The sequence below is a fragment of the Oscarella lobularis genome, chromosome 2, assembly GCF_947507565.1.
Source record: "Oscarella lobularis chromosome 2, ooOscLobu1.1, whole genome shotgun sequence".
NCBI classification, from domain to species: Eukaryota; Metazoa; Porifera; class Homoscleromorpha; order Homosclerophorida; family Oscarellidae; genus Oscarella; species Oscarella lobularis.
The window spans coordinates 1,294,833-1,319,232 of NC_089176.1; the positions used below are offsets into that span (position 1 = coordinate 1,294,833).

Below are 24,400 nucleotides of genomic sequence, written 5' to 3' on the forward strand. Positions count from 1 at the left end.
CAACAGCTTCAGAAGAAGTCAAAAATGGAATGAGTTGCAGAGAACAAGGACAATCTACGGTGAGAAATAGATCTAACTTTTGTTTCTTCTCAAGTTATGTACAACTGGGTTTTCTAAGTCTGGGTTGATTGAGGACATACAGATTGTGTGTAGCAGACAGGTAGAATTTTATCTATCATAAAAATATTTCATCTTGACGAAATTATCTCAGCAGACGCGAGTAAATGGCGTGGTTCAGTTTCTGTCTGATTTGAAGGATGCTAGAGAGGTATAACAATCATTTCAATTTGCTTTCTTGAGTCAGAGTTGCCAATGAAGCTTGATATTTTGTCACCAGGCGTCCTGAGATCAATTGACGCACTTGTTACCTATACCCAGGGCGTTACTGAAGGGATCTGTAGGCTCGTTTATGGTGAGCATAGAAAACATTCCTTCAGGTAAGTAAGTACACTAGTCACGTAGCGGCAGCTAGAGTCATCAAGAAGGTAGTCAGTTTCAGTGACGGAAAGATTCGGTAAGACTAGGATGGCTTGTGAGTACATTACGTAGCCTTCTTTATATTTGAGTTCTAATTTGATGAGGCTGCTGCTGCTGCTAGGCTAAGCGAGCTGTCGTCTAGGCCATTTAGTTACCTTGATTATTATGTTAAATTATTCTGTATGGATCAATCTGTAGAGTTTGTACAACACAACACAATGAAATTTTATGTGTTTTTTTTCTGAGGGTTTCTTCCAAACTCTTTTCATTGAAGACGAAGTGGACGAAGAGGTTGACCTTCTGGTCCCAACGTCCTCGGCAGGACGGGTGGTCCATCTGCCGGACGACGGAGATTGTGGCTTTGATCTCCTAAACTGCCTGTATGCCTCCTGTGGGGTATGAGGCAATAACATCTAAACGGCCACCTCTCCTGGGCAGGCCGCGCTTATGCGCAGCCACGAGCAGAAAAACTGCCCACTATCACGGCGTGTATTTTTGAACAGAGACTACTATCTTTTTTATTGGCAGTCTCTGCCAAAGAATGTCGCCTGAACAAAAACGTGCTGCATGCGTCTACAGAGGACGGTAGCGAGCACACATCAGCTGTGGCGACTGCAGTCTCGGTCTCATCATCTCTAGATTTATCTAGTAAGCAGATTAATTTCCTCGTATTCAGCTAAGTTTGTCTTTTTAGGACTGGGGTCCTGAGCACGACCCCGTCATCAAAAACTGCTCCGCCGGGGTCCTGGGCAAGACCCCGTCATCAAAAACTGCCTGGCAGGGGTCCTGGGCATGACCCCGTCAAAACTGCCTGTGCATGAAACGCGACGGGACACTGTTAATTTTTTTCAATTTATTAAATAAATCAACCGTCCCCTCCCTTATCTATGAGCAGTTTTTGATGACGGGGTCGTGCTCAGGACCCCGGTTGAGAGCAGTTTTTTATGACGGGGTCATGCTCAGGACCCCAACTCCTAAAAAACGAGCATTAATAACAACAACAAGATTTGTACTAAGGCTAACCTGGCCGTCGTTCAGCCGTAAGACGACTCGTAAACTACAGTGCAAAACGGCGCTACCAAAACAGCAAAAATTAAAAAAAAAACACTATAAAACTAAATTGTTCCTTCTCGGCCCTCGTCACAGACATCTCAACACTGCAAAAAAAGCAGCTGACTTTGGCTCACTCTGCAGCTGCACCTTATTTGGCGTATTTGCTCGTCACAAGATTTCATCACATCCTGAGAAAATAAAAGCACTTACAATGCATTGCTGTCGAATGACTATAAGATTTCTCTCGTCCTCTGAGAAAATGAGCTCGCGCCTCGCAACTGCATGAATCGATTTTGGGAGCCGAAAACGACTATAAGCCCCCCGCGTTCGTGTTTACCTCGATTGAGCTCCCGCGAGGCTCGACGAATGACGTCCATCCTTCCGCAGTCCCTTCGTCTTTGCGATGCTGTCCGAATAAAATCTTTGAAAAGACGAGAAAGGAGAAACGAGAATGAGAAACGAGCGAACAACTGCTGCAGCGAATCGAAGTGGGGCCTCATCTGAAAAAGAAGTCTCACTGATAGCAGTTTCAACGAAGGAAAGAGCTCAACGATTTGGCGCTAAGACAAGTTCTCCGTACTTCGCGCCTTTTTCTGTTGTCCACCGAAAGTTGCTAGAGACTGATGCATCTTTCAAAGAGTTTTTCAAATTTGTCCTATTTATTTGTCCTATTTATTTTGAATTACTAAGACTGAGTTCTGACCTGGATCGACGGTCTAGACGGATTATTCTCAGATTCCTTGTCGTCGAAAAGTGAGCTCGCGCCTCCGAACTGCATGAATCAAATTGAAGGCGTAACGAAAAACGACTAAGGGGGCCCCCGTTCGTGTTCACTTCGATTGAGCTTCAGTGAGGCTTGATCAAAGACGTCCGTCAGTTCCTTTGTGTTCGCGATGTTGTTTCGAGCGGCGAGGACGATCTAGTCGCAATGCTCGCTCCTTTTCTTCCTCTTTCTACTTCTTCTTAGGCCTAGACCATCCGAAACGACGCCTTCGAGCAACTAAATCGTCGCGAGACTGCTCGCGAAGGCAGAAATCAAAGCGGACGACAGAAAATCACAGCAACTTCGTCATTAGAGATTAATTTGCAGCCGGGGATTTCGATCGCGCGCGAAGCGGAGAGGCAGAGGTCCTACAGTACAGTAGAATACATAGAAGAGAAAACAAGAACAAGAAAATGGGTTTATTTTGCGAGGTTGAAACATGAAAAGTCTTACAGTTTACGAAACATACTGACACAGGACGGACTTGTGTCAGTATGTACTCAGATGATCCCATTCCTTTGGCTCTTTGCAGAGCAACGTTATATCTCTTAATCCAGAATTCTTCAGACTTTCCACAGTCTGTTACACCGAAAATAAAACATTGAGAAAGAGAGAAGTTATAATTAATTCACACCAACCCGTCATATGGCAGATGTTATCGTCAATTGTGCTCGCCAGTTACAGGGAGGAAGTGAGAAGCAGCGCCAACGGAACGTTTACCGTCAAATACACATTCGACGACGACGACGACGATTACTTGAAGTCGCTTATGCATTCACAGCTCTTGCCAGGGCTCTTGCTTTCACAATTCCTGCGCGCGCTACCGAGTACTTTCCCTACTCGCAAAGAATCCTTTCCCGAGCCTCCATCGTTAACTGCGACTAAAACTCAGAAGGTACGTTGATTTATTTCTACGTACACGCGTACTTTCTTCCAAGACAGCTCGAATGCACATCGATGTTGTCGGTGTCGGAACTGAAAGTTGATTTTCCCATGTAGACCTCGATTTTGCAATGGCGCAAAAAGTGTCAAATTTCCAACGGTGACGATCGATGGCGAGAAAGGGGCCGTTCTTACCTTGGTTTCTTTGCTTTCACTTTCAGGGCTAGGCGTGTTTCTGTAGTCTTTCGAGCTCTTATGCATCCGGAGTGGTGCTGCCACCCCGGAGATAAAATATTCTTGCGGTTTGGAGCAAATGAGTTGGGAAACTGGGCAGAAAATGTTCTTCCTTTGAATGTTGAAGGACAATTGTGAGCCGTAGGGTAGATATGAATTGCCTCAGGCTATGCGTTTGCTGTCGTTTGTCATCTTAGTCCCTCTTCAGAAGGAGATATGCTTCTGCTTCGTGGTCACCATGCGTTTCCTGCTGACCTTGTTCAAGGCCCTCTAGCATACAAATACGTTGTGCTTCGAACACGGATGAACCACTACGAATACGAGTTCGTATGCGGCGATTTTGAAAGTTCTGCTGACAGAGTTCTTAGAGTACCTGAAGAAATTCTACAAAAGAACGGTACGCAGCAGTGATTTACCGCATCGCGTACATGCAAACTTACTGTAACTTCAAGTAAACAGTAGCGTCAAACGCTTGTAATGACACGACAGCACAATTGTGCATTGCATTTCGTTTCCTTGTAGACGAATATGTGAAATATGATCACGTTGTTAGAAACGTTGACGGTGTTCTACACAGATCCGGACGATCTGTACAGTACTGCAGGTCACTAGTAAATTATCAGGGATGAGTTATGTTGACCAGAGTTCGTCGTTTGTAGAAAATTGTCCCTCAGAGCAATGTTTCCGAGATGGTCAGGATTCTTATGTGAAAACGAAACGGGAGTTGCTTGCCCGAAAGCCGAAAGAGTTCTGCATCAACTCCGCAATCTAATCCGGCAAGTAGAATACACCGAAGTGATGGAAGTTCCATGTGGAAGAATACGACCTTGGACGGTTCCCCAACTAGATATCAGAGAAGTGAGGAGATTAATTAATAACTTTTTACTAGCACCGTATTTATTTCTGCAGACAATATGTCGCCTTATTCGCGCAAAGGTTGCCGAATTAGGCCAATTGAGTCGACATGGCAGATTCGATAGAGTAGTCTCTGCCGTGGCTATTGCCTCGACGGCTTGTTTTCTGAAAATACAATTACCACGCTTGGATTTCAAATCTCTGGCAGTGGCCTTGCTACCTGACCTGGAGAAAAAATCCTTTCAACCGTTTGAAGCTATTAAAGCACATTTTGATTCTTTTAAGTGGGTCTTTGGAATTGAAAAAAGCACTATGAGTAAGAATTATGTTACATAGGTTAGTATTTCAGGCGTTGACGTACGTGTTCTCGGAGCTGAGTAAAAATCGGTTGGCAGAGGGTGTCCTATTAATCCCGCTTTTTCATTTCCTAACCGACGCGTTGATTGATGCGGAATTCAATTGGAAGACGGAGGAGTGGTGGAGTATTCCTCAATGCATTACAAGAGAAATACACTGGCTAAAAAAGATTCGGTATGTAATTTGAAGTATTGAACGAGTCCTAAAATAGATGATATATTCAACAATTTCAGGAAGTCAAAGTTCGAGCCAATTATTGGTACCTTAGAGCCACTTCTGGCTCTGGATACCTTGTTGGTTCGCGTCGTGCTTTTCTGCACAAAATTCGACGATCTTTACAGCTGGATCGGCTTTGCTTGTCCTGGTGAAATAGTCGTCGCTTTTGTCAAGAAACTATTACGACGAAATGCTTCGAAAATCGAAGACGAAGTAAGCCGCCTTGCTGTAATTACCATCACAGCACCACACAATTACGTTTTAGAGACTTTGTGAATTTTTAAGACAACTAACAATTTGTCTTGCAGGCACTAACACGTATGCAGGTTAATTAACCAACTGCATTTCTTTTACTGCACTATTGTTTACTAGTGCTGACTACAAATTATCATATTTGGTTCATGGAACGGATTCTCTAATCGATGCGATGTGCTACTTATTTCGTAGGAGCGAGTTCAATAGGCTTATTACTACTTCAACTTTGTGGTGCTTTGCTGACTTACTATTGACTCACCTTCAGTTGTGGAATAGAAAGATATTGGCATGGGAACATGACCAAGACCGTTTGAAGCTTGAAGCCGAAAAAGCGTCAAAAACACTCTCCGATTGGATGCTTTTGCTGAGTCACCGAGATGATCCTTTATTGCCTTGCTCAGTAATTTCTATTATAAAGGTCGGTTTTGTTACATATCTAAATTTTGCTCATTATCGTGGGTTTAGTTGTGGAGCGATTTGGTGATTCGAGGCAGCAGTTTACATGAACCTCTAGCGCAGAATTGGGTAACGTGGCAAGTCGAAGGCTTTAAAATCAAACTAAAAAACGTTAGCCTCAGCTAGTCTTATTCAAATAAAAGCAGCGCAAAGTTATCTTCTAGTGGGGAATGACTGCTATGCGATCATATCGTGATATCTTCTCTGAAATCAAATGTCTCCACGCAGAAATAGGAAACGCGTTTCTAGATTTTGCTGAAGAAACTTTTACCAAACTCTTTCAAGTGAGAAATGCATGCCGTACAAGCATTTTTGCACTTGCTGTACGTGTGCAGGATCTGTGTGAAAATGACAGACCGCCCTTAGTATCAGATTATTCTGTCGATCATTCTACCGAGTTTCTAGTACAAACTCTTAGAGAGTAAGCATCAACCGCGTAAATTGGTTTGAATTATTAATTAAAATGCTTTCATAGAAATACACCAGACCTATCCGATTCTTCGGACATATGGCTCGAAAATCTTCTTAGCTGGCCTTTGTGGCATCATTTTCTTAATACCCACTCTTGTAAGAAAATTTATTGTTGATTCGTTGAATTTTAGCTCATGTTTAGGTAAAACACTTGCAGTTTCTAACAACGAGGAGTTGCAGCAAATAATTGAAAAGGCCAAAAATGCATTTCAAATTTTCGCTGAACGATTAAATGCGGCTGACGTGTCTAGCAATCAAGTCAAGTCGTTCCTTAATAACAGAAAACTCCCAAGAATTATTGCTTTACTTGATAATGGTGCACGGTCATTAGGAGTTGAAGAAGCTCTAAGACAACTACAAAAACAAGTGGCAGTTTTGGAAGATGAGATCGAAGCGGTGAAGGCAGTTTTAGGAAAATTTTTGAAACTGGATGACCGTACGCCACTATACGTTTATAAGAAACACGAGCCTCTAATCGCTCATATATCTAGATTGCTTTGAAAATTCTGCAGTAAAAGATTTACCTCTGAACAGAATTGTTTTCAGGAATCTCGACGGATCTTTTCGTGTTGTTTCCCAATACGACATTCCTGAAAATCTACAAGAGAAATTTCGCAGTTCTTTCTTCTTTAGGAGCTTCTGTGCCCCGAAACATCTTTCGGAGCAGGTATCAATGTGAGGAAGAATGTGTAAAATGATGTCTAAGATAATTTTAGAGAGACGAATGGATAGAAGCTACGCAGCAGCTTTCTAAGAATTTAAAGAGTGCCTATGATCAGCTTTCAAATAGAGACGTTGAAGTCGCGAAGCTTAAAGCTGAACTTGAACGGCTCGGTGAAGAAAATAGAAAAATAACAGCGTCGCGTTTAGCAGAAGCTACAGCAACCGAAGAAAGGGTTCAAAAATTGCAAAGAGACTACGAAAACGCTAGGCTTCTTTGCCAAGAGAAAGAACATCAAATGGCTATGTTTAGACAACGCGACGAATTGCTAAACATTCCCGCTACTGATGTCAAAATGACGGAGATCTGTTTGGGGGAAGGATCGTATGCAAGTAAGAACCGAAACAGAAAAAAATACTATTGCTGTCTGACAATTTTTCCCTAGGAGTAATGTTGGGGTATTGGAGAGGATCGCGTGTTGCCGTGAAAACATTTCACAGCTGTCTTAAAAGTAATCACAACATCGCTCTCTTTCGTCAAGAAATAGACATCAGCAGCCACATACGACATCCAAACATTGCTACTCTTTTCGGAGTCACGGAATCGCTGGAGGGTCCAGTCAGCCTAGTAACGCGACTACTAGAGGGTTCTCTTTCTGATGTCATCTACAGCGGCGTGCAGCAGCTTACTTTACGAGAACAGACTGACTTAGCCGTGGGGTTCACAGCGGGTCTATCTTACCTGCACCAATTGCCCACAGCCGTGCTTCACGGTGACATTCGTCCAACTAATATTCTCGTCGATGCAATGCTCGAAGCGCAAATAGCCGATTTCGGGACAGCTCGTTTTGTTGGCGCTTCTCTGTCTGCTGGCCGTTCAAGCCGCGAATATGTTGCGCCTGAGAGAATGGATGGAAATGCATCAAATACCATGTCTGCTGATGTATACAGTTTAGGAGTAACCTATATTGAGCTGATGATCAGCGAGAGTCCTGTCGTGAAGTCGAGGCGCAGTCAGGCTGACAAAGTTCTTTATCCCCATTTCCAAGATCTTTGTTTGCAGGCTATTAGTCACTTGCCCAGCGATCGTCCGTCAGCAGCGCGGTGTCTAAGAATTTTAGAAAAAATTTGCGAGACTGAATTGTACAACAGCTGTCCCCCAAAGCGCTTAGTTAGAAGACAGCATGCTACTGGAGGAGGTACAAGGATATCGCTAGTTTAGTCAAGCATACTCTACCTGTGCTTGGCTGAACTTTTTTTCAATATTTACAGGTTTTATTATAGTCTTGGGATTTTTATGCATATTTTGAAATACACGACTCAAACACGTACATCGGTGCATACCCGCCTTCATTGTTTGCGCGTGCACTTCCCTTCGTGTCCTTTCGATACAGACGCCGTTGATGGCAATCGCTCTCTGCAGAGCCTCGCGGCTTCATCAAAATCCTCCAACTGGTGCTCGGATTCCTCCCCAATCACGATCCTTTCGCTAGGTCTTCGTCATTGGCGCGTTTTCCCAGCTACCGAGAGGAGATGAAACTCGGAAGCAGCGCCAACGAAACGGTTACCGTCGAATACGCATTCGGCGACGACGATTAGACAATTTCCCGAATGCTCTTCCCAACACGCAGTTCGTATCCGAGCTCGACGGGTCGATTTGCAGAGCTGCAGAGTGGTACTGTCGCCATGTCTTATCCGGGACACCGCGAACGGGCATTGTGACAATTTTCTGCTCAAAGATCTCGTCGCGACGGTGCTCGCAACGGTCGGCAGGCGGAGGTCGGGGCGAAAACGACCTCGCGACACTCTAGCAGAGCTGACGCGATGTAACCATGTAACCCAGAACAGTTCAATTGGCTGCGCGCGCAGAACGTGTCACGTGATTTAGTTTCGCTCTTTCCGGTCTTTTCAGAGCTTGTACCACTCCTCGATCTCCGGATCGCACTGGATACACCACTCCTCGACCTCCGGATCGCAGTGAAACTCGGAAGCAGCGCCAACGGAACGTTTATCGTCGAATACGAATTCGACGACGATGAGGCCAGTTTCCCGAACACTCTTCCCACGCGCAGTCCGTATCCGTCGCGCGAGTGCCATGTCCTCCTATCCGGGACATCGCTAAAGGTGACAATTTTCTTCTCAATTGTGATTCTCGTTGCGACGGTCGGCAGGCGGCAGACTTCGAAAGCTGCAGATCGCTGACCATCACAGGACTGCTGCAAACTGAAACGATGGATTCAGCCGTCACAGAACAACAAACTGAAATCATAGATACTAGTATCTATACTGAAACTAAAACGGCAGAATCGACTCCAGGTTACAAGAAAACGAGAGCTGGTTTTTTGAGCACAGTCTCAATCGCATTTGATTTAGAAGTGGAAAACGAAGAAAAATCTGACATTCCGCTGACTCTGCCCGATGCGCATTGGTTTCCCGGCATGGAATTAGGTCTCGGATTCGACGTTCTCGCCGGCGAAGTAAAGCCGTCGCCTTTTGAAAAGATTGTCATCGGCGAATCAAAGTCATCCCCTATTTCGAGGTGCAGCACTAGGAGTAGAAGCCAAACGCCTATATGTGTGTGTAAGGTGCGATTTCATTTAGCTCATCGAAAAGTACCCAAGAAACGTTTGATTTTGTCGAGTCGTCGCAGGAAGTCGAAAAAGAGCTCAGCATCTCCACCAGTCTGTCATTCGGACTCGGATCCTTCAGTTCGAGCTTTTCGACAGAAATATCTCACCACGTCGAATTCTCTCATCGCGCCGTCACCGCCATTCGCAAGAAAACCGTGACCTCGGACTCCTACAAAATGCTCGCCGATTTCGATCTGAAAGAAGAGGCCAAATCGCTGTTAAGGCAAAAGGACATGAAGGCATTTCGCAAAGTCTATGGTGATTATTTCGTTGCCGGGCTGAAACGAGGATCGTCCTTTCGCGCTTATTATCGCTGCAGCGCCTCCAGCAAGGAAGAACTGTGGAAAGTTAAGGCGAGCTTGGAAGCTAGTTATCTGAGTGCAACTTTGAAGAGCGAAACGGACGTCAGCGACGGATCAAAAAGCAGCAGCAGCTCCGTATCGTCGAGCTACACCATGTCCGGTGTAGAAGGGACGTACCAACCGTCTGCTTCGACGCTGAAAGATGTTGACAAAGGTCTTGAACTCGTCAACAAAGCTCTCGAATATTTCTCGGCGAATGAGAAAGGAGCTCCTTTCCTCGCGATTCTTAGGCACTACGCCTTTCTGAATCCGGAAGTCGAGGCGAGCGTTCCCGTCAGTCCGACTGCGTTTCAAGAGATGAAGGAAATAGCCCAGCACGTTTTCGAATTGGAGCAACTGTTGAAGTCGTCGCTGACGCCCGCCGTTCAAAAAAACGTTCAAGACTATTTGAACACGTTTGACAGAAACAGGTACGCCTTGGCAATCGACAAGTCTAAGCGAAAGACTCTTTCGGGCAAATATAAAGAAATTACCGATTCTCTTGGTGACGTGCGACTTCGCAGAAAATTTCTCTCTATGGTTGGGGCCGCCGACCAACCGGATGAAAAAAAGTACGGAGATACGGTCCAATGCGGCTTTTTTCCAAAGAGCCCTTTACCAGAGCAAATCAAAGCAGACATTCAAGGCTTCACACTTGAAGTCCAAGATAAAGATCAGAATGCTTCCAATCCGCTCTATTTCTTCGATCCTGAGAAGATCGTCGTCGGATGGAGAGTTCATCAGAGCGGCAAGGGCATGGATCGCCACTGGACAGTCACGGGCAGATTTCTTCTGAAAGACGAAGTGAAAATCAATGTCGTCGGCGAAGGTGTGGTCATACTAGACGTTTGGTGCGTGAATCGTTCCGATTACCCACAAGAAGGCGAGGACGAAGAATAATTAGGTGTCTGACAGTATGTCCAAGGTTCGCTGCGAAATGACCCTACTACAGTAGTAGTCTAGTTGTGTTGTAGCCTTTCATCAATTGTAGTCGGTGGCGTGCAAAAGTTTAGGAGTAACCTACACTGAGCTGATGATCAGCGAGAGTCCAGTCGCGTGCAGTCAGGCTGACATACCCATTTCCAAGATCTTTGCTTGGAGGCTATCAGTCACTTGCCCAGCGATGGTCCGTCGGTGTCTAAAAAAATTTGCGAGACTGAATTGCACAACAGCTGTCCCCCAACTTGAAAGCGCTTAGTTAGAAGACAGCATGCTACTGGAGGTACAATGATATCGCTAGTTTAGTCAAGCATACTCTACCTGTGCTTGGCTGAACTTTTTTCAATAATTTACAGGTTTTATTATAGTCTTGAGATTTTTATGCACAGTAGTTGGCCCCCCACCTTACAGTGCGCTACCAGTCGCTAATTAGGCGATAATTGACTGCGTCACTAATTAGATAATTGGTTAATTAGGTAATTGGATAGGCCCGCCTTAAAAAACGCGACCAACCAAACGATGGACACGCGCCAATCACGAAAATGAACTAACTAACTAAGTAACTAACTAACGAACTAACGAACTAACGAACTAATCGCGCACATAACGTGAGAGAGTAGTTTCGCCGCCTAGCCTGTTTCCTACCCACGGCTAGACGTTGCCCGGTCCTGCCACGCGGAGGCACTACTCATAGGACCGACATGCAAGACATTGATACAGACGCGACACGCACAAAGCACAAAGAAGGGGAATGACAGACAGTCGAACAGACAGACACGATCAACACCGGCACAAATCAGACACGCAAATATTTTTAAATTTTAGGTATGGCTACATGATAACTTTGGTGTACAAAGAAACAAACATACACATAAACATGCATACAAAAATGCACACAATCATGCACACAATCATGCAGGGGCCTTTTTTTGGAATTTTTAGGTTCGATTAACACAAACATGCAGACAAACTTTCCTACCTTCCCCGCCCTTGCTTACTTCCCACTTTGCCTTCATTTCACTGTCTTCCCCTGTCCGTCCCCCTCCCCAACCCTGCCCCACATTTTATTCCCATACTGCCAATCATGCAAAAACATTAGAATACAATGTCACAAACAATCACAACACCTTTACATTCAAAAAACATACTGTTCACGGATGTGTTCGAGGAGCGACCAGAAAGCATTGACCTGCGCAGTGTCGAACTGCTTGCGCCACATAAACTCTTGGAGGTACGTTTCGAAGAGTGGGGCCCGGGTGAAGCAACTTCGCTCCTGACGCATCATTCTTTTGACCTGCGACCACGTAGATTTGATGTTTTGAATTTTGACACCAGTCACCGGATCAACGAAGTTCCTGCTGTGGTTCACTACTCGGTGCTGGTAGTTGAACCCTGGCATCTGATCTAAGCCAATGTATGCCCTCCACATGTCGCTGAAAATGATGCTCCCCGGTTTGATGAAACGTCGGATAAGGGGTTTCAGAGTGTCTGCATTGCGTCTCTCAACTTCCACCATGAATGAACGACCTGTTCCTCGTTCGACCCCGCCGAAAACCCAGTGTCCGTCGCGCCACGCTCCCCGATTGTACTTTCGTCTTCCAAAATGCGACTCGTCAATTTCAACTTCAACACCAACGCCGCCAATTTGCTAAGGTAATAAATTCTCCAATAAATACGAATTCACTATGTACGTCGCCGTATGCTTTGTCGACTCACTTGAGGGTGTTGAATGAAGTATTCGGCGCAGACATCCCGGAAGAAATTGTACCAGTCGATGGCCGTCTTATCCTGAATTTCCACGTCCTTCGCTGCGTCGCCAACCGGAATCTTCCTTGACCAGACATACATCAGTCGGATGATCTGCTCCAGACTGAGGCGAGAGCCCGCGAAAAAAGATCCCTAGCAGTGTGCGTTATTGTAAATACTTCTGCAAATACACTACTTATATTGCACCTCTCGTAGTGAATACTCTTTTCGGCATGCTTTTCTTGGACAACGCCAGGCCTTTCCTTCCGGATACTTGGGGCGGCGATCTTCCCGACAAGGTGTACGACGTCGACGCGGCCATCGATTGGTGTCGGTAACACGGTTTACTGCGGCAAGTGAAGACGTCCCACACGTGCACCTGCGGCCGACCTTTCGCACGAGTTGAACGTAAGAAAGCGGAGCGGGAGCGGCGAGTACTGCTTGAGCCATGGCGATATGAACGATGATGCAATTCCAGCATGAACAGCCACGTTCAGCGTGCTCGTCAGCATTCCATACATGGCGCGTGTCCATCGTTTGGTTGGTCACGTTTTTTAAGGCGGGCCTATCCAATTACCTAATTAACCAATTATCTAATTAGTGACTGGTACTGTGAGGTGGGGGGCCAACTTCATTGTTTGCGCGCGCACTTCCCTTCGATAGCAGGGCCTGAGCGGATACAGACGCCGTTGATGGCAATCGCTCGCTGCAGCATATCTATGGCTGCAGAGCCTCACCGTGACGGCTTCATAAATCCTCCAAATGGTGCTCGGCGTCCCTTCGATTCCTCCCCAATCACGTCGCCGTGGCTATCGAGCCATCACGTCGCCGTGGCCGCGTGGCTAGGCCTATCGAGCCATCGAGCGGAGTATCGAGCGGGCCATCGAGCGTAGCCATGTCTTATCCGGGACATCGCAAACGGAACAAAAGACACTTTTCTTCCCAAAGATCTCGTCGCGACGGGGCTCGCGACGGTCGACAGGCGGAGGTCGGACGACGGAAGCCGAGTAGGTAGTTGTGTCGTAGGCGAAAACGGCCTCGCGACACTCTAGCACGATGTCGACGTAAAGGAACAATCGTTCTCTACGTGCGCAACGTGACGACGTTCTTTTGAATTGACGAATGGAAAGCGCAAGGGAACAAAAGCGCATCACAGACGAAGAACTACACTGTCATCGGGGCAAGTCTCTTTTTTAGGTCCATATCACAAAATTCGTATCCGTACCGTAGTCTGTTTACCACAAGATGATCTCGCTAGCCGCTTCTCTATAGGGTCACTGGTACCTTGCTACAACAACCTGATCCTATTTTAGTACACACTAATAACGTGATAAATGTTTCAAAGATTAATTGATTAATTACGTACACCATTTTCGTATTCGTTCCAGTGAAGCTGGAACGGAACACGATTTCTTTATGTCACACGTTGGGTTGCGACTTTGTTCAAGAAACAATACGGTGCAGTCGGCAAACACTACCTGACATCTTTCTGACACAGTAGAATCTTTTTGTTGTCGTCGCTGAGAGAGCAAGGATTCGGTGATTATCGACACGGCTTTGATTGCTTCACGAAACGTATGACCGATGAAACGAGCGCGATAGGCGAAGTAGCTCAAAGCTACGTCATCAGCGGAAACGATTTCTGACTCAAAATTTACTTCAGTTCCAGTAACATTCTTGTGCGCATCGTAAACGAAACGGTCAGCGAAGGCGACGACACGTTGACGGATGTTCAAGACCTGAGGCGACTAGCAAATAGCGTTATCAAAGCAAAGCTCTGTCACTCTGATCGTGATTCATACCTTAGCACAAGAGCACTTCTGATCAATCATCCATATATGCGCAGCAGGAGTGGATAGAAGGATTGCGTTGGACGCATTCTCTTCGTCGCATTTTCTACCTAGGTAAAAATTCGAATGCATGTTCACTACTGTGTTCGAAGTTGCACCTTCGCCTCTGCTAGAAGCACTGCTAGGTTTTACGGAGTCGCTTTGATTACCGGAGATACTTTTAGCTCTCACTTCTACGCCGTAGGCCAAATCGCAGTTTGAGCAAGACGCCAGCGAAGTAAGGGCAACGTGGGCATCGACTGATGTTGCTCCCACTTCGGTGACAAGTTCTCCGACCACTGCAGGATATCTTTTACTGAGCACAGTTGTTGTCACGATGTAACCAGAAAAGACGTTTGACCTAAAGCAAGGACTTGGAAGCCACGTCACTTTCAGTTTTCCTGGGCTCTTGTGGCAATCTATGTCAACGTGAATGCTACTCGGAGGCACCGGTGGACCTAAACTGAAAGCATATAAGTTGGGATTGATTAGAAAAGAAGCCGTTCTGGCCTCACGTACCGTCTACTATTAGTCTTGTTTGGCAAAATCTGTTCAGTTTTTCGTCAACAAAAAAAGAGCAGTTGTACGTGCCATCATCTACACATTTGACCTTCTGGATTAGAAGTGCAGCGCCTCCGGAGTAATAAGGAGACGTGTATTTTGTATTGTCCACTTTGATAAGTTTGCCGTCTTTATACCACCTCACAATGCCGATTCCGCTTTGACTCGATGTGCCCAAATCGCATGTTAAGATAACCGAAGTCGCATTTTCACCGTAGCTTCTGACCTTCACTTCTGCCATATCTTTATCCTCCACCGTAATTGTGACGTACGATGATCGGACACTTCCGTGACTATTTTCTGCAACGCACTGGTAAATTCCTGTGTGTCTATCTGACACAGCTGAGAACTCTAAAGACCCATTGTTCTGGATATGAACTTCTCTCTGACCGTGCTTTTTCACCCAATGAATAGTCGGCGGTGGCTGGCCAATAGCCTGACAGTGAAGTTCAGCATGGCTTCCTTTGGCAGGAGCGATGCTTTGAGGATGAAGCGTAATTCTGGGAAGAGGTGGCATCTTCACAGTCAGCTGCACTGTCGCCGTGGCAGTGGAACCACTACGACATTGGTACAATCCGAAATCAGAAAATTTCGCATCCGCAATTATAAGCACGCTCAGCGAAATCGAGTTTGCGATTTGGTACTTCGAACTCTCTCCAATCGGAACCCATCTTTTATACCACAAAACCGCACGCAGGTTTTGTCCTTCGCATTCTAATCGAGCGCGGTGACCCACTGTTACGCTCACGTGTGCGTTAACGGAACGGATAGTAACGATGCCTTAGGTAAAGCCGGAAAATTAATACTACAGCTTATTCTCTCCATACGCTCTTCAGAAACGCACCTACCTCTAACTGTAACTCGAGCTGTTCCGTATCTCGTCGTAGAATCGACTGTCGCTGCGCATTTGTACGTGCCGCTATCGCTCGATCGCGCGTTCCTCACGTAAACAAGTTCGGGTCTCAATTGAGTGACATTGTGCCCGTCGATTTTCAACGGTTTCCCGTCTTTGGTCCACATAATTGCCACTTTTCTGCTATAGCTCGAATGAACAAAGCATGACAAAGAGAACGTCTCGTGCTCGTCTAAGGACGATGGACTAGCGATGACGCTGACGCTCAAACTGCCTACACCATCTAAAATATCGCAGCATATAAAGTCATCGTTCTCGAGTTCGTCAGAACGACTTACTGTGAATCAGGCAAAGAAAGAGAAAGGGCATGCGAACGCTACTAGTAGCGAGGTAGAGCATTGTATTAGTGTCGGGTGATGTTGGTTCATCCCACATGCACTAATTATTCTAAGTCCGCTTATTTGCTTTAGGCAAAACGTCGCAGCCCGACACGGTTTTTGCTGTAAATCCTTTTGGTGCATGGTGTCGTGGCGGAGACACTGGCCAATTGTCTTTTCTCCTTGCCACTATACGTGTATCATTTTTAGGTGAATACATTGTGTGTGCATGCGTGTATATTGGCGCCAAAGAGTCTCAGGACCTTCCCACGCAGAGCGCATGCGTTAGTTCTCATTACCTCATCGCTCTCACCGGTCGCAACTCACTCTAACCGCGGACCTCGCACGAAAAGACGCTCTTCAGTCTTGGCGCACAAAAATTTTTCTTTTGTTTGGGTATGGGCGTAAACCCACTGCAGCTACAATGAAGACCTTTGCATGTAGCAAGGTAAGCCTAAATGAGCGCAGTGCAACAAGACGTAGTTTTCCCCCCGCTCGCTGCATTTTATAAAACACAACTCTGCATAGGATCCACAATAGAGCTTTAAAACCTAAACTAAATATGCTGTGGCGGTGGAGAACCGCAGAAACCTAAACTAAATATGCTGTGGCGGTGGAGAACCGCAGAAACAGGAAGTACTTTCCGGAAGTCCCCGAACGAAATACTGCGCTATGCCCAACGTTCGCACGGCGTCGCCGTTCATAGCAATTTCCTGCACCGAAACAGCCATTTACCTCTCTTTTTTTGCAGCTTTTAAGGGGGTTGGCTCACGTGATTGCTGTTTGGGTGCTCACTTGCGCGAACGCCAAATATGGTACATAATTTGCAGTCCACCATAAGAACTCTTATAATGCTAGATTTACGCAGCGTTTCGTACTCAAGAAAAAGAGCCATTCTATGACAAATCAGCTGATGTCATCGTTACGGCGTTGAAATGCACCGCTATCAACATGTCATCGTGCGAAATTGATTGGAGAATTCTGGGCAGCGGAGCGACTTCAACAAAGCTTTCTGAATCTTTTAAATTGCCGGGAAAGATCGTCACCTTAGTAGTCACTACAACACAATCAGGCTGCGATTCTACTCTTACGCTTCATATAAATCCTGATACACCTCCAGGCTCACTCCCCTCATTCCAGTGCTTCTCAAGAGTAAGCAGCAAGGGGGAAAGCCGTGACGTGGTGATCAGTAGCGCAATGCAGCCAAAGCAATACGGTAAGTGACGTTTTTTCCAAACTTTTAGTGCCTAAATTGCACTGTTTCGTTTTAGTTGAAATTGTTCCAGCCGTTACAGAAACCATCGGATTTCTAGGAAACAACGCCACCATACGATGTCCACTTGCCAACGATCTTCCTCCAACGGCATTCGGCGCAATGCTTGTTCACTGGTGGCACTTGGATTTGTCACGGAAGAAGGCCGTAAGCGTCGACTCCTTCGGCTTCACGCTGTCGATTCGCAACGTTACCTACGCTGACGGGGGATGGTACCAATGCCATCCCATTGGGCGCGGTAACACGAAAACGGCAGAAAACAGCTCTTGGGTGCAGCTCATGGTGGAAGGTATATAGGATTGCATGCTGCTTTCATTCTGTACTATACTAGCTAGCTGTTACATGCAGGTCCGCCAGGTGCTCCTGTAAATTTTCGCCAGGCCAACAGCAGTTGTTCCAACCAGACGATTGAGTTTGTCTGGGATGAGCCGAGCGGCAACGTCACGGCAATTGAGTTCAACTGCTCATCGCAGCACTTCATCATTCCTTATTCGGCTCTCAATCCAAACCACTTCTTGCTGAATCCAATGCCAGGCGACGGCAAATGCCGAATTCGCTTTATCAATCCGGCGGGAATTGGCGAGTTAAGTCACACAGTTTCTGTTCGTTTCTGCATCCTAGAAGGTAAAACAAATCATACCTGTTAGGCATTGGCTTCATGTATTGTTGTAGAAAACGTGTCCATGTTTGTTCATGTCATCCTGTGGATCGCGCTACCAGCTGTGGCAGTTGCGTTATTCGTCGCACTTCTCTTCTTACTTCTCTTCTTTTTCCGCCGACGGCGCGTACGTCGATACGTCGGTTGCAGACGTCAGTCTATTTCCGAGTCGCAACCTGAAGCGAAGATCGGCGTTCAAGAACCCAATAAAATTCTGGGCATCTGCAAGAAAATCAGCGGCGATGTGCAAAAGATCAGAGTCGACATGCGGGAAATCAGAGGCGATGTGCGGGAAATATCAGATAGGGGCGCTGACAACACAAGCAATGCGCTATCGGGCGCGTCGTCAGCAACGATGAGCAGCCGTGAGGTGAGTATATATATATATATGCATGCGTTCTGAGCAAATGGTATTGTGAAAAAAATATTGCCGTTGAAGGAAATACCCCAGGCGCAGGCTTGGCGCGGCGGTGGCTACTGCAAAGGCAAGGAGAAGGAGAAGGAGGAGAAGCAGGAAAGCGATGTTTGAAAGAAACGGACATGGCTGCATGGGTGGCTGGCACAATTAAGTTGCCACAACATTCCTGGCCACTGCTGCTTTCATGTGCGTATGGTTTATGTTCGCTTAGCTGCTTTCTTTTTTTCTTTTCTTTTGCTTCTTTTTTTTCTTGTTTTCATGTTGTCGTGCATATAGACCTACCAGGTAACCGCGCCGCGTCTCGTGTGGACTGTCGGGGTCGCGCGTTAGCACGACTCGCGCTCGGACACGACTGGCTCTCCGAAGGAACATGGAATTAGGCCTTGGATTTGACATTCTCACCGACGAAGTATCTTGGAAATGGCTGCTAGGGATCGAGCGAGCGGCGAGCGAAAGAGGTTAGAAGGATCTGGGTTCTACACGTCTAGACTAGCTCCTGTCTAATGAGTTACAACGCCTAGAGCATAGGCGGAACGTACAAAACGTCTTCCGGAAATACGACTGGCTAGCGAAGCTGTTCACTCCAGTGGAGGAAAGGGAGGAAGAGGGAGACGCACTCTGCCAAAAGAAAAAAAAAATTCTTGCTCGTCTCCAATTTAGACTGCTAGGAAATTTTTCCGCTCTGACCTTGAGAACAATGTACAACGGGAAAATCGACCGCCGTCTCCGGCGAATTGCCGCATAAACTGTGCACCCATTCATGGGCGTGGCGATCTCTCTGTATATAAACGTTAGCCAGGAAGCTTCAGTGACTCAAACACGAGCCACGCCGATATTCAACCGTCACAGGACTACTCCACTACTCCATGCAAACTGAAACGATGGAATCGAGCACAGGTAGACTACACTAGAACACTAGAGTTGCTTACGAACACAGCCTTGATCGATTGCATTTCATTTAGAAGTCAACAAGTCTGATATTCCGCTGACTTTGCCCGATGTGCACTGGTTTCCCGGCATGGAATTGGGCTTTGGATTTGACGTTCTCACCGGCGAAGTAAAACCGTCGCCTTTTAAAATGGCAGAAAGCAAAGCAGAAAAAGTTTCAAGGTACAGCACAAAAATATTAGCTAATTAATTAATTAAGTAATCCATTGCGTTCTAAACTAGCTCATCGCAAAGTTCCGAAGAAACGTTCTCTTTCATCGAGTCGGCGCAGGACATTGAAAAAGAAATGAGCGTCTCGACCAGCCTGTCATTCGGACTGGGATCCTTTAGTTCGAGTTTGTCATCCGAGATATCTGACCACGTAAAAGTGTCTCAGAACACCGTAACCGCTATTCGTAAGAAAACGGTGAAGTCCGATTCGTACGAAATGTTGGACGTTTTGGATCTGAAAGAGGAGGCCAAGTCGCTGTTGGAGCAAAACGATATGATAGAGTTTCGCAATCGCTATGGCGATTACTTCGTCGCCGGGATGAAACGAGGATCGTCCTTTCGCGCCTATTATCGTTGCAGCGCTTCTAGCAGTGAAGAAATGTCGAAGTTGAAGGCAAGCCTAAAAGCCAGTTACATGGCGGCGAGTGCGGAGAACGAAACGGACGTAAGTGATGAATCAAAAAAGATCAATCGCTGCGTATCGGTGAGCTACACCATGTACGGTGTCGAAGGAACGTACAAATCATCCGTTTCGACGCTCGAAGACGTCAACAAAGCTCTCGATTATTTCTCTTCGAATGACAAAGGGGCTCCGCTTGTGGCAATTCTTAGGCACTACGCCTTCCTGAATTTGGGGCTTCGGGCTCAAGTTCCTCTCGATCCGTTGGGGTTTCAGCACGTGAAGGAAATATCCCACCACGTTCTCGAATTGGAACAAAGGCTGAAATCGCCGCTGACTCTCGCCGTTCGGAAACAGATTCAAGCGTATCTGAACGAATTTACCAGATTTAGGCACGCTTTGGCGACAGACGCCGGGGCGTCGAAGCGCAACGACCTTTTGAAAGAGTATGAAGAAATCTCCGAATCCCTCAGGGAGGTACGACGTCGCAGCAAATTTCTTTCTATGGTTGGGTCCTCGGACCAACCGGAAGCAAAAGAGTACGGAAGTTGGGTCCGATGCGGTTTCCATCCTGAAAACCCTGGCCTACATGTGTCAGAACAAATTAAACGAGAAATTCAAAGTGTCACCGTTGACGGCTGCCCTAAAGATCACAACACCAAAACTCCGCTCTATTTTTTTGATCCCGAAAAGTGTTTATGGCGAAACGACGAGCAAAGACTAGGATCCTCCGTTGTGCATGGATGCGGGTACAGCCGCAGTAGCGCGAGAATATGCAACCTTTGGCTTCTGTTGATCCCGAAAAGATCGTTGTCGGATGGGACCTTAATCTGAGTGGCAAAGGCCGCGAGCGCTACTGGACAGTTACAGGGACATTTCTTCTCAAGGACGAAGTGAAAATCAATCTCAGAGGAAACGAAGGCGTTGTCAAACTAATCGTCTTCTTTGTAAATCGTTGCGATTTTCCATCAGAAGAGAATGAAGAAGAAACTGAAGAAGAAGCGTAACAAGGTGGAGGAAATAGTCGAATGAATCTGAGCTGCTAGGATTTATGATGTCGTTTGCTTTGTTCGTCAAATTTGTCTGTTCTTTGCACCTGTGACTGTGCGTGTTTGTCTTATGTTTAACTGCTCCGTTTCTAGTACATCTAGTAGATCTAGCAGCTGTATTATGAGCAAATAAATGGTATTCGCTCACCTTGTTGATATTTCACCCAGCATATATGTTTTCACCGACTGGAAAGTAGGTCCTGGCATAAGCTAATTCTAAATTTTTCCCCCAATGTCAATTCATTATTCGACCTGTTGTTTTCAAACTGAAAATGCAAGTTATTTCTTCCCAGCCTAATGTGCGTACGTACGGGAATCATTCGATCGATCGATTGAAGGCTCCAGAATGTACCTACCTGAGTCCTAGCACTGGGACTCCTACTTCCACTGGAACTGCCCGCCAGGCCGGGGCTTTATCGCTGGACTTCCACAATTACTATACAGTAGAGTCACTTCGCAGCGAACCTTGGACGTACGTCTGTCAGACACCTAATTATTCTTCGTCCTCGGCTTCTTGTGGGTCGGTAGCGTGTAGACTGTATTGCATGGCCATTTGCATTCAAGAGATCCGGGACAGCGGAGTACGAGCCTCTCTCCCTGCTTCTCTCCCGTGGAGCCATCGGAGGCGAGTAGCCCTCGTCGACATCGGCCCTTGCTATCTTCCTCTCTGTGATTGAAGGTCGAACGCCGCCATCACCCGTCCTACAGATCCTCGTAGGATAAATCCAGCACACGCCTTTCCAGCCTTCAGCCTATCTCGTCTACAGAACATGAAGAAGGTCCAGTCGACGGTCCAGTCGACGGTTCAGTCGACGACGCAGGGAAGCGCGCTGATCAAAAGGATCGCCTACAGGTGAGCGAACGCCTTCCTCCGCCATTTTGAATAGTGTCCCCTACAGCATAGATATATGCCTACAGGTAGTCGATGATTCGCTGATTATCGACACGGCTAAATCCTGCAGAGGGGTTTTCCTAATTCAGTCTCTTTATTTACGTACACCATTTTCGTATTCGTTCCAGTGAAGATGGAACGGAGCACGATTTCTTTATGTCACACGTTGGGTTGCGACTTTGTTCAAGAAACAACACGCGGCAATCAGCAAACACAACCTGACATCTTTCTGAAACTGTGAAATCTTCTTCTCGTTGACGGTATGAATGAATTGATTGAGTGACTATTGACACCACATCGATTGCTTCAATAAACGTGTAACCGGTAAATTGAGCACGGTAGGCGAAGTAGCTTAGAGCGACGTTATCGGCTGAAGCAATTTCTGATGTCAATTGTACTTCAATTCCGGTGAGATTCTTGTAAGTATCGTAAACAAAGCGGTCAGCGAAGGCAATGACATGCTGACTGATGTTCAAAACCTGGGGTGACTAGAAGAAAGAACCGTTCTTTCAGTGCGCTCTTTGAAAACGATTTCTACCTTAGCACACGAGCACTTTTGATCAATCATCCAGATCTGCAGGTCAGGAGCAGATAAGAGGATTGCGTTAGACGCATTCCATTCATTGCAATTTCTCCCTGAAATTCAGATATCCTTTTCCCGTCAGGTCTTCTAGACTGTGGTTAGTTAGTACCGTACCTGTGCCTCTGCTAAAAGCACGGCTGGGTTTTACAAATTTGCTTTGATCACCAAATGCGTTGATAGCCCTCACTTCTATTCCGTAGGCCAAGTCGCAATTAGAACAAGAAACTAGTGAGCTGAGGGCAACGTAGACGCCAACTGATGTCACCCCTGCCTCGGTGATAATTTGTTTTCCAACCACAGAAGAAGAATGTGTACTAAGGACAGTTGTCGTCACCCTATAGCCAGAAAAGATACTTGACCTGGAGCAAGGACTTGGGAGCCACGTGACGTTCAATCCTCCCGGGCCATTGTGGCAGTCAACTTCAACGTTGACGCTACTTGGCGGCTCCGGAAGACCTAAACTGAAAACAAATCAGTCAGTTGTAGTTGTTTGACAGAAATGCCGTAGCATCATTATGTACCTTCTACTACCAATCTTCTTTTGCAAAATCTGTCGAGCCTATGGCCTATGAAGAAAGAGCAGTTATATGTGCCGTCATCTGTGCATCTGACGTCCTGAATTAAAAGTGCAGCGCCACCGGAGTAATAGGGCAAAGCGTATTTTGTGTTGTCAATTGTTAGAAGTTTTCCGTCTTTATACCAACGGGTAACTCCGTTTTGACGAGATGTGCCAAAATCGCACGTGAGTACGACCGAACTAGATTTCTTAGCAGTGCTTCTGACCGTAACTTCGGCTACTTCTTTTACTGCAAATGTATCATATGGTTTACGCCAAGACCTGATAGTCGATCAGCCAATACCTGTGTTTTCCACGGTAACAGTAGCATATGCTGATCGCGCGCTGCCTCGACCATTCTCTGCAATGCACTGATAGATGCCTGTGTTTCTGTCTGACACAGCTGAAAACGTTAGAGAGCCGTTGTTCGGAATGTAAAGTTCTCTCTGGCCGTGCTTTTTCACCCAATAAATCTTCACTGGTGGGTGGCCAATAGCCCGGCAGAAGAGTTCAACACGAGTTCCTTTGGCAGAAGAAATGTCACGAGGATGTAGCGTAATTCTGGGAAGAACTGGCATCTTTACTGTCAGCTGCACGGTTGCCGTAGCAGAGAAGCCACTGCGACATTGATACAACCCGGAATCGGTAAGTTTCACATCGGCAATAATCAGCATACTCCGGAAATTCGTACTTACAATTTGGTATTTTGAGCTTTTTCCAATGGAAGCCCATTTGTGATACCAAGCAACGTCACGGAGGTTTTTTCCTTCGCATTCTAGTCGTGCAAGGTCGCCCACTATTGCGCTCATGTGGGCGGTAACAGAACGTATAGTAGCGATACCTTGAGGGTAAAGCCGGAAAAACATTACCCTTCTTCTCAAACGCCTGCAGTAGTGTGCTTAGTACCTCTAACTGTAACTTGTACAGCTCCGAATTTCGTCGTTGAACCGGCGGTTGCTGCGCACTTGTACGTCCCGCTGTCGCTTGATCGCGCGTCGCGCACGTAAACGAATTCCGGTCTCGTTTGAGCGACGCGTTGCCCGTCAATTTTCACCGGTTCACCGTCTTTCGTCCACGCTATAGCCACTTTTTGTCCACGAATTGAATGAACAAAGCAGGACAAGGAGAATGACTCGTTCTCGTCTAGTGACGATGGACTAGCGATAACGCGTACGCTCAAGCTGCCTGTAGCGCCTAAGTGAAAGTTACGCTCATGCAGAGCTCTTACCGTCGAAACGACTTACTAAGACTTAGGCAGAGGAACAGAAGGGAAAGAAGAAGGCGGCTGTTTGCAAAGAGGAGCATTGTCTGGTGATCGCATCTCCCACGTTCAAGATTGAATTAGTCTAATATGTACTGTTATAGAATACAATTTTAGCGGGGCTACATTGATTTTAAAGGTTAGATGGGAAGAGTCACTTCCTTTGTTGCTGCATATGTACGGCCTCCGGTAGTTGA

At 46.4% G+C, this 24,400-nt stretch overlaps 5 protein-coding genes and 4 long non-coding RNA genes across 19 annotated transcripts; 6 read left to right on the forward strand and 3 right to left on the reverse strand.

Moving 5' to 3' along the window:
* Window positions 1-1,337: 1,337 nt before the first annotated feature.
* LOC136183975 (uncharacterized) lies at window positions 1,338-8,492 on the reverse strand. Of its 9 annotated transcripts, none has more exons than XR_010669281.1 (17): window positions 8,248-8,492; window positions 8,024-8,199; window positions 7,643-7,787; window positions 7,422-7,578; window positions 6,544-6,617; window positions 5,352-5,499; window positions 4,885-5,030; window positions 4,626-4,823; window positions 4,490-4,574; window positions 4,302-4,429; window positions 3,221-4,252; window positions 2,932-3,168; window positions 2,365-2,872; window positions 2,234-2,302; window positions 2,082-2,185; window positions 1,868-2,030; window positions 1,338-1,718 (listed from the first exon to the last, which is right to left on the reverse strand). It is a non-coding gene; the product is annotated as an uncharacterized lncRNA (long non-coding RNA). The 9 variants fall into 9 exon arrangements; XR_010669278.1 differs by having other exon boundaries at window positions 3,221-3,997; window positions 4,050-4,429; XR_010669276.1 differs by having other exon boundaries at window positions 3,221-3,793; window positions 3,850-4,429.
* LOC136183969 (uncharacterized) lies at window positions 3,111-7,993 on the forward strand. Of its 2 annotated transcripts, XM_065970787.1 has the most exons (19): window positions 3,111-3,188; window positions 3,293-3,335; window positions 3,397-3,543; window positions 3,607-3,806; window positions 3,932-4,013; window positions 4,069-4,267; window positions 4,319-4,548; window positions 4,601-4,795; window positions 4,855-5,050; window positions 5,103-5,155; window positions 5,210-5,510; window positions 5,558-5,659; window positions 5,713-5,832; window positions 5,884-5,969; window positions 6,024-6,115; window positions 6,162-6,455; window positions 6,511-6,686; window positions 6,736-7,072; window positions 7,126-7,993. In XM_065970787.1, exons 2-19 carry the CDS (start codon window positions 3,307-3,309, stop codon window positions 7,899-7,901), a joined length of 3,615 nt encoding a protein of 1,204 aa, XP_065826859.1. In that variant the 5' UTR covers window positions 3,111-3,188; window positions 3,293-3,306; the 3' UTR covers window positions 7,902-7,993. The 2 variants fall into 2 exon arrangements, with proteins under 2 accessions (XP_065826859.1, XP_065826858.1); XM_065970786.1 differs by having other exon boundaries at window positions 4,069-4,548.
* Window positions 8,493-8,602: 110 nt separating the features above from the next.
* On the forward strand, window positions 8,603-10,703 carry LOC136184170 (uncharacterized). Its single transcript, XM_065971021.1, has 4 exons — window positions 8,603-8,803; window positions 8,851-8,995; window positions 9,053-9,218; window positions 9,281-10,703. The coding sequence occupies exons 2-4, from the start codon at window positions 8,911-8,913 to the stop codon at window positions 10,548-10,550; spliced, it is 1,521 nt and encodes a 506-aa protein (XP_065827093.1). The 5' UTR covers window positions 8,603-8,803; window positions 8,851-8,910; the 3' UTR covers window positions 10,551-10,703.
* A 2,338-nt stretch (window positions 10,704-13,041) lies between these two features.
* LOC136184111 (uncharacterized) lies at window positions 13,042-14,755 on the forward strand. Its single transcript, XR_010669302.1, has 2 exons — window positions 13,042-14,239; window positions 14,299-14,755. It is a non-coding gene; the product is annotated as an uncharacterized lncRNA (long non-coding RNA).
* A 1,512-nt stretch (window positions 14,756-16,267) lies between these two features.
* Window positions 16,268-18,593, forward strand: LOC136200075 (uncharacterized). The gene is made up of 7 exons (XM_065990399.1): window positions 16,268-16,403; window positions 16,707-16,770; window positions 16,824-17,171; window positions 17,227-17,517; window positions 17,577-17,852; window positions 17,901-18,256; window positions 18,326-18,593. The coding sequence occupies exons 1-7, from the start codon at window positions 16,380-16,382 to the stop codon at window positions 18,413-18,415; spliced, it is 1,449 nt and encodes a 482-aa protein (XP_065846471.1). The 5' UTR covers window positions 16,268-16,379; the 3' UTR covers window positions 18,416-18,593.
* A 90-nt stretch (window positions 18,594-18,683) lies between these two features.
* LOC136200045 (uncharacterized) lies at window positions 18,684-21,036 on the forward strand. Its single transcript, XM_065990369.1, has 4 exons — window positions 18,684-18,762; window positions 18,826-19,201; window positions 19,267-19,414; window positions 19,475-21,036. Exons 2-4 carry the CDS (start codon window positions 19,171-19,173, stop codon window positions 20,694-20,696), a joined length of 1,401 nt encoding a protein of 466 aa, XP_065846441.1. The 5' UTR covers window positions 18,684-18,762; window positions 18,826-19,170; the 3' UTR covers window positions 20,697-21,036.
* LOC136200046 (uncharacterized) lies at window positions 20,867-21,194 on the reverse strand. The gene is made up of 3 exons (XR_010673283.1): window positions 21,164-21,194; window positions 21,060-21,111; window positions 20,867-21,009 (listed from the first exon to the last, which is right to left on the reverse strand). It is a non-coding gene; the product is annotated as an uncharacterized lncRNA (long non-coding RNA).
* A 291-nt stretch (window positions 21,195-21,485) lies between these two features.
* Window positions 21,486-22,782, forward strand: LOC136200251 (uncharacterized). The gene is made up of 3 exons (XR_010673322.1): window positions 21,486-21,625; window positions 21,679-21,764; window positions 21,830-22,782. It is a non-coding gene; the product is annotated as an uncharacterized lncRNA (long non-coding RNA).
* On the reverse strand, window positions 21,889-24,368 carry LOC136200250 (immunoglobulin superfamily DCC subclass member 3-like). Of its 2 annotated transcripts, XR_010673321.1 has the most exons (6): window positions 24,187-24,368; window positions 23,849-24,136; window positions 23,247-23,783; window positions 22,908-23,192; window positions 22,342-22,847; window positions 21,889-22,291 (listed from the first exon to the last, which is right to left on the reverse strand). XR_010673321.1 is itself a non-coding variant. In XM_065990604.1 (5 exons), the coding sequence occupies exons 1-5, from the start codon at window positions 24,245-24,247 to the stop codon at window positions 22,843-22,845; spliced, it is 1,176 nt and encodes a 391-aa protein (XP_065846676.1). In that variant the 5' UTR covers window positions 24,248-24,368; the 3' UTR covers window positions 22,288-22,842. The 2 variants fall into 2 exon arrangements, 1 of the variants encoding a protein (XP_065846676.1); XM_065990604.1 differs by having other exon boundaries at window positions 22,288-22,847.
* Window positions 24,369-24,400: the final 32 nt, after the last annotated feature.

Bases quoted from the DNA above. Each gene is read 5' to 3' on its own strand.
- LOC136183969 (XM_065970786.1), top strand. From the start codon at position 3,307: ATGGCGCAAAAAGTGTCAAATTTCCAACG. The intron at 4,014-4,068 runs GTCACTAGTAAA...CGTCGTTTGTAG, and splicing joins CGATCTGTACAGTACTGCAG to AAAATTGTCCCTCAGAGCAA. The intron at 4,796-4,854 runs GTATGTAATTTG...CAACAATTTCAG, and splicing joins CACTGGCTAAAAAAGATTCG to GAAGTCAAAGTTCGAGCCAA.
- LOC136184170 (XM_065971021.1), top strand. From the start codon at position 8,911: ATGGATTCAGCCGTCACAGAACAACAAACTGAAATCATAGATACTAGT. The intron at 8,996-9,052 runs GTTACAAGAAAA...CATTTGATTTAG, and splicing joins AACGGCAGAATCGACTCCAG to AAGTGGAAAACGAAGAAAAA. The intron at 9,219-9,280 runs GTGCAGCACTAG...GATTTCATTTAG, and splicing joins AAGTCATCCCCTATTTCGAG to CTCATCGAAAAGTACCCAAG.
- LOC136200075 (XM_065990399.1), top strand. From the start codon at position 16,380: ATGAAGACCTTTGCATGTAGCAAG. The intron at 16,404-16,706 runs GTAAGCCTAAAT...CTTTTTTTGCAG, and splicing joins AGACCTTTGCATGTAGCAAG to CTTTTAAGGGGGTTGGCTCA. The intron at 17,172-17,226 runs GTAAGTGACGTT...GTTTCGTTTTAG, and splicing joins AATGCAGCCAAAGCAATACG to TTGAAATTGTTCCAGCCGTT.
- LOC136200045 (XM_065990369.1), top strand. From the start codon at position 19,171: ATGCAAACTGAAACGATGGAATCGAGCACAG. The intron at 19,202-19,266 runs GTAGACTACACT...CATTTCATTTAG, and splicing joins AACGATGGAATCGAGCACAG to AAGTCAACAAGTCTGATATT. The intron at 19,415-19,474 runs GTACAGCACAAA...GTTCTAAACTAG, and splicing joins AAAGCAGAAAAAGTTTCAAG to CTCATCGCAAAGTTCCGAAG.
- LOC136200250 (XM_065990604.1), bottom strand. From the start codon at position 24,247: ATGCTCCTCTTTGCAAACAGCCGCCTTCTTCTTTCCCTTCTGTTCCTC. The intron at 24,137-24,186 runs GTAAGTCGTTTC...ACTTTCACTTAG, and splicing joins GTTCCTCTGCCTAAGTCTTA to GCGCTACAGGCAGCTTGAGC. The intron at 23,784-23,848 runs GTACTAAGCACA...TTTACCCTCAAG, and splicing joins TGTACAAGTTACAGTTAGAG to GTATCGCTACTATACGTTCT.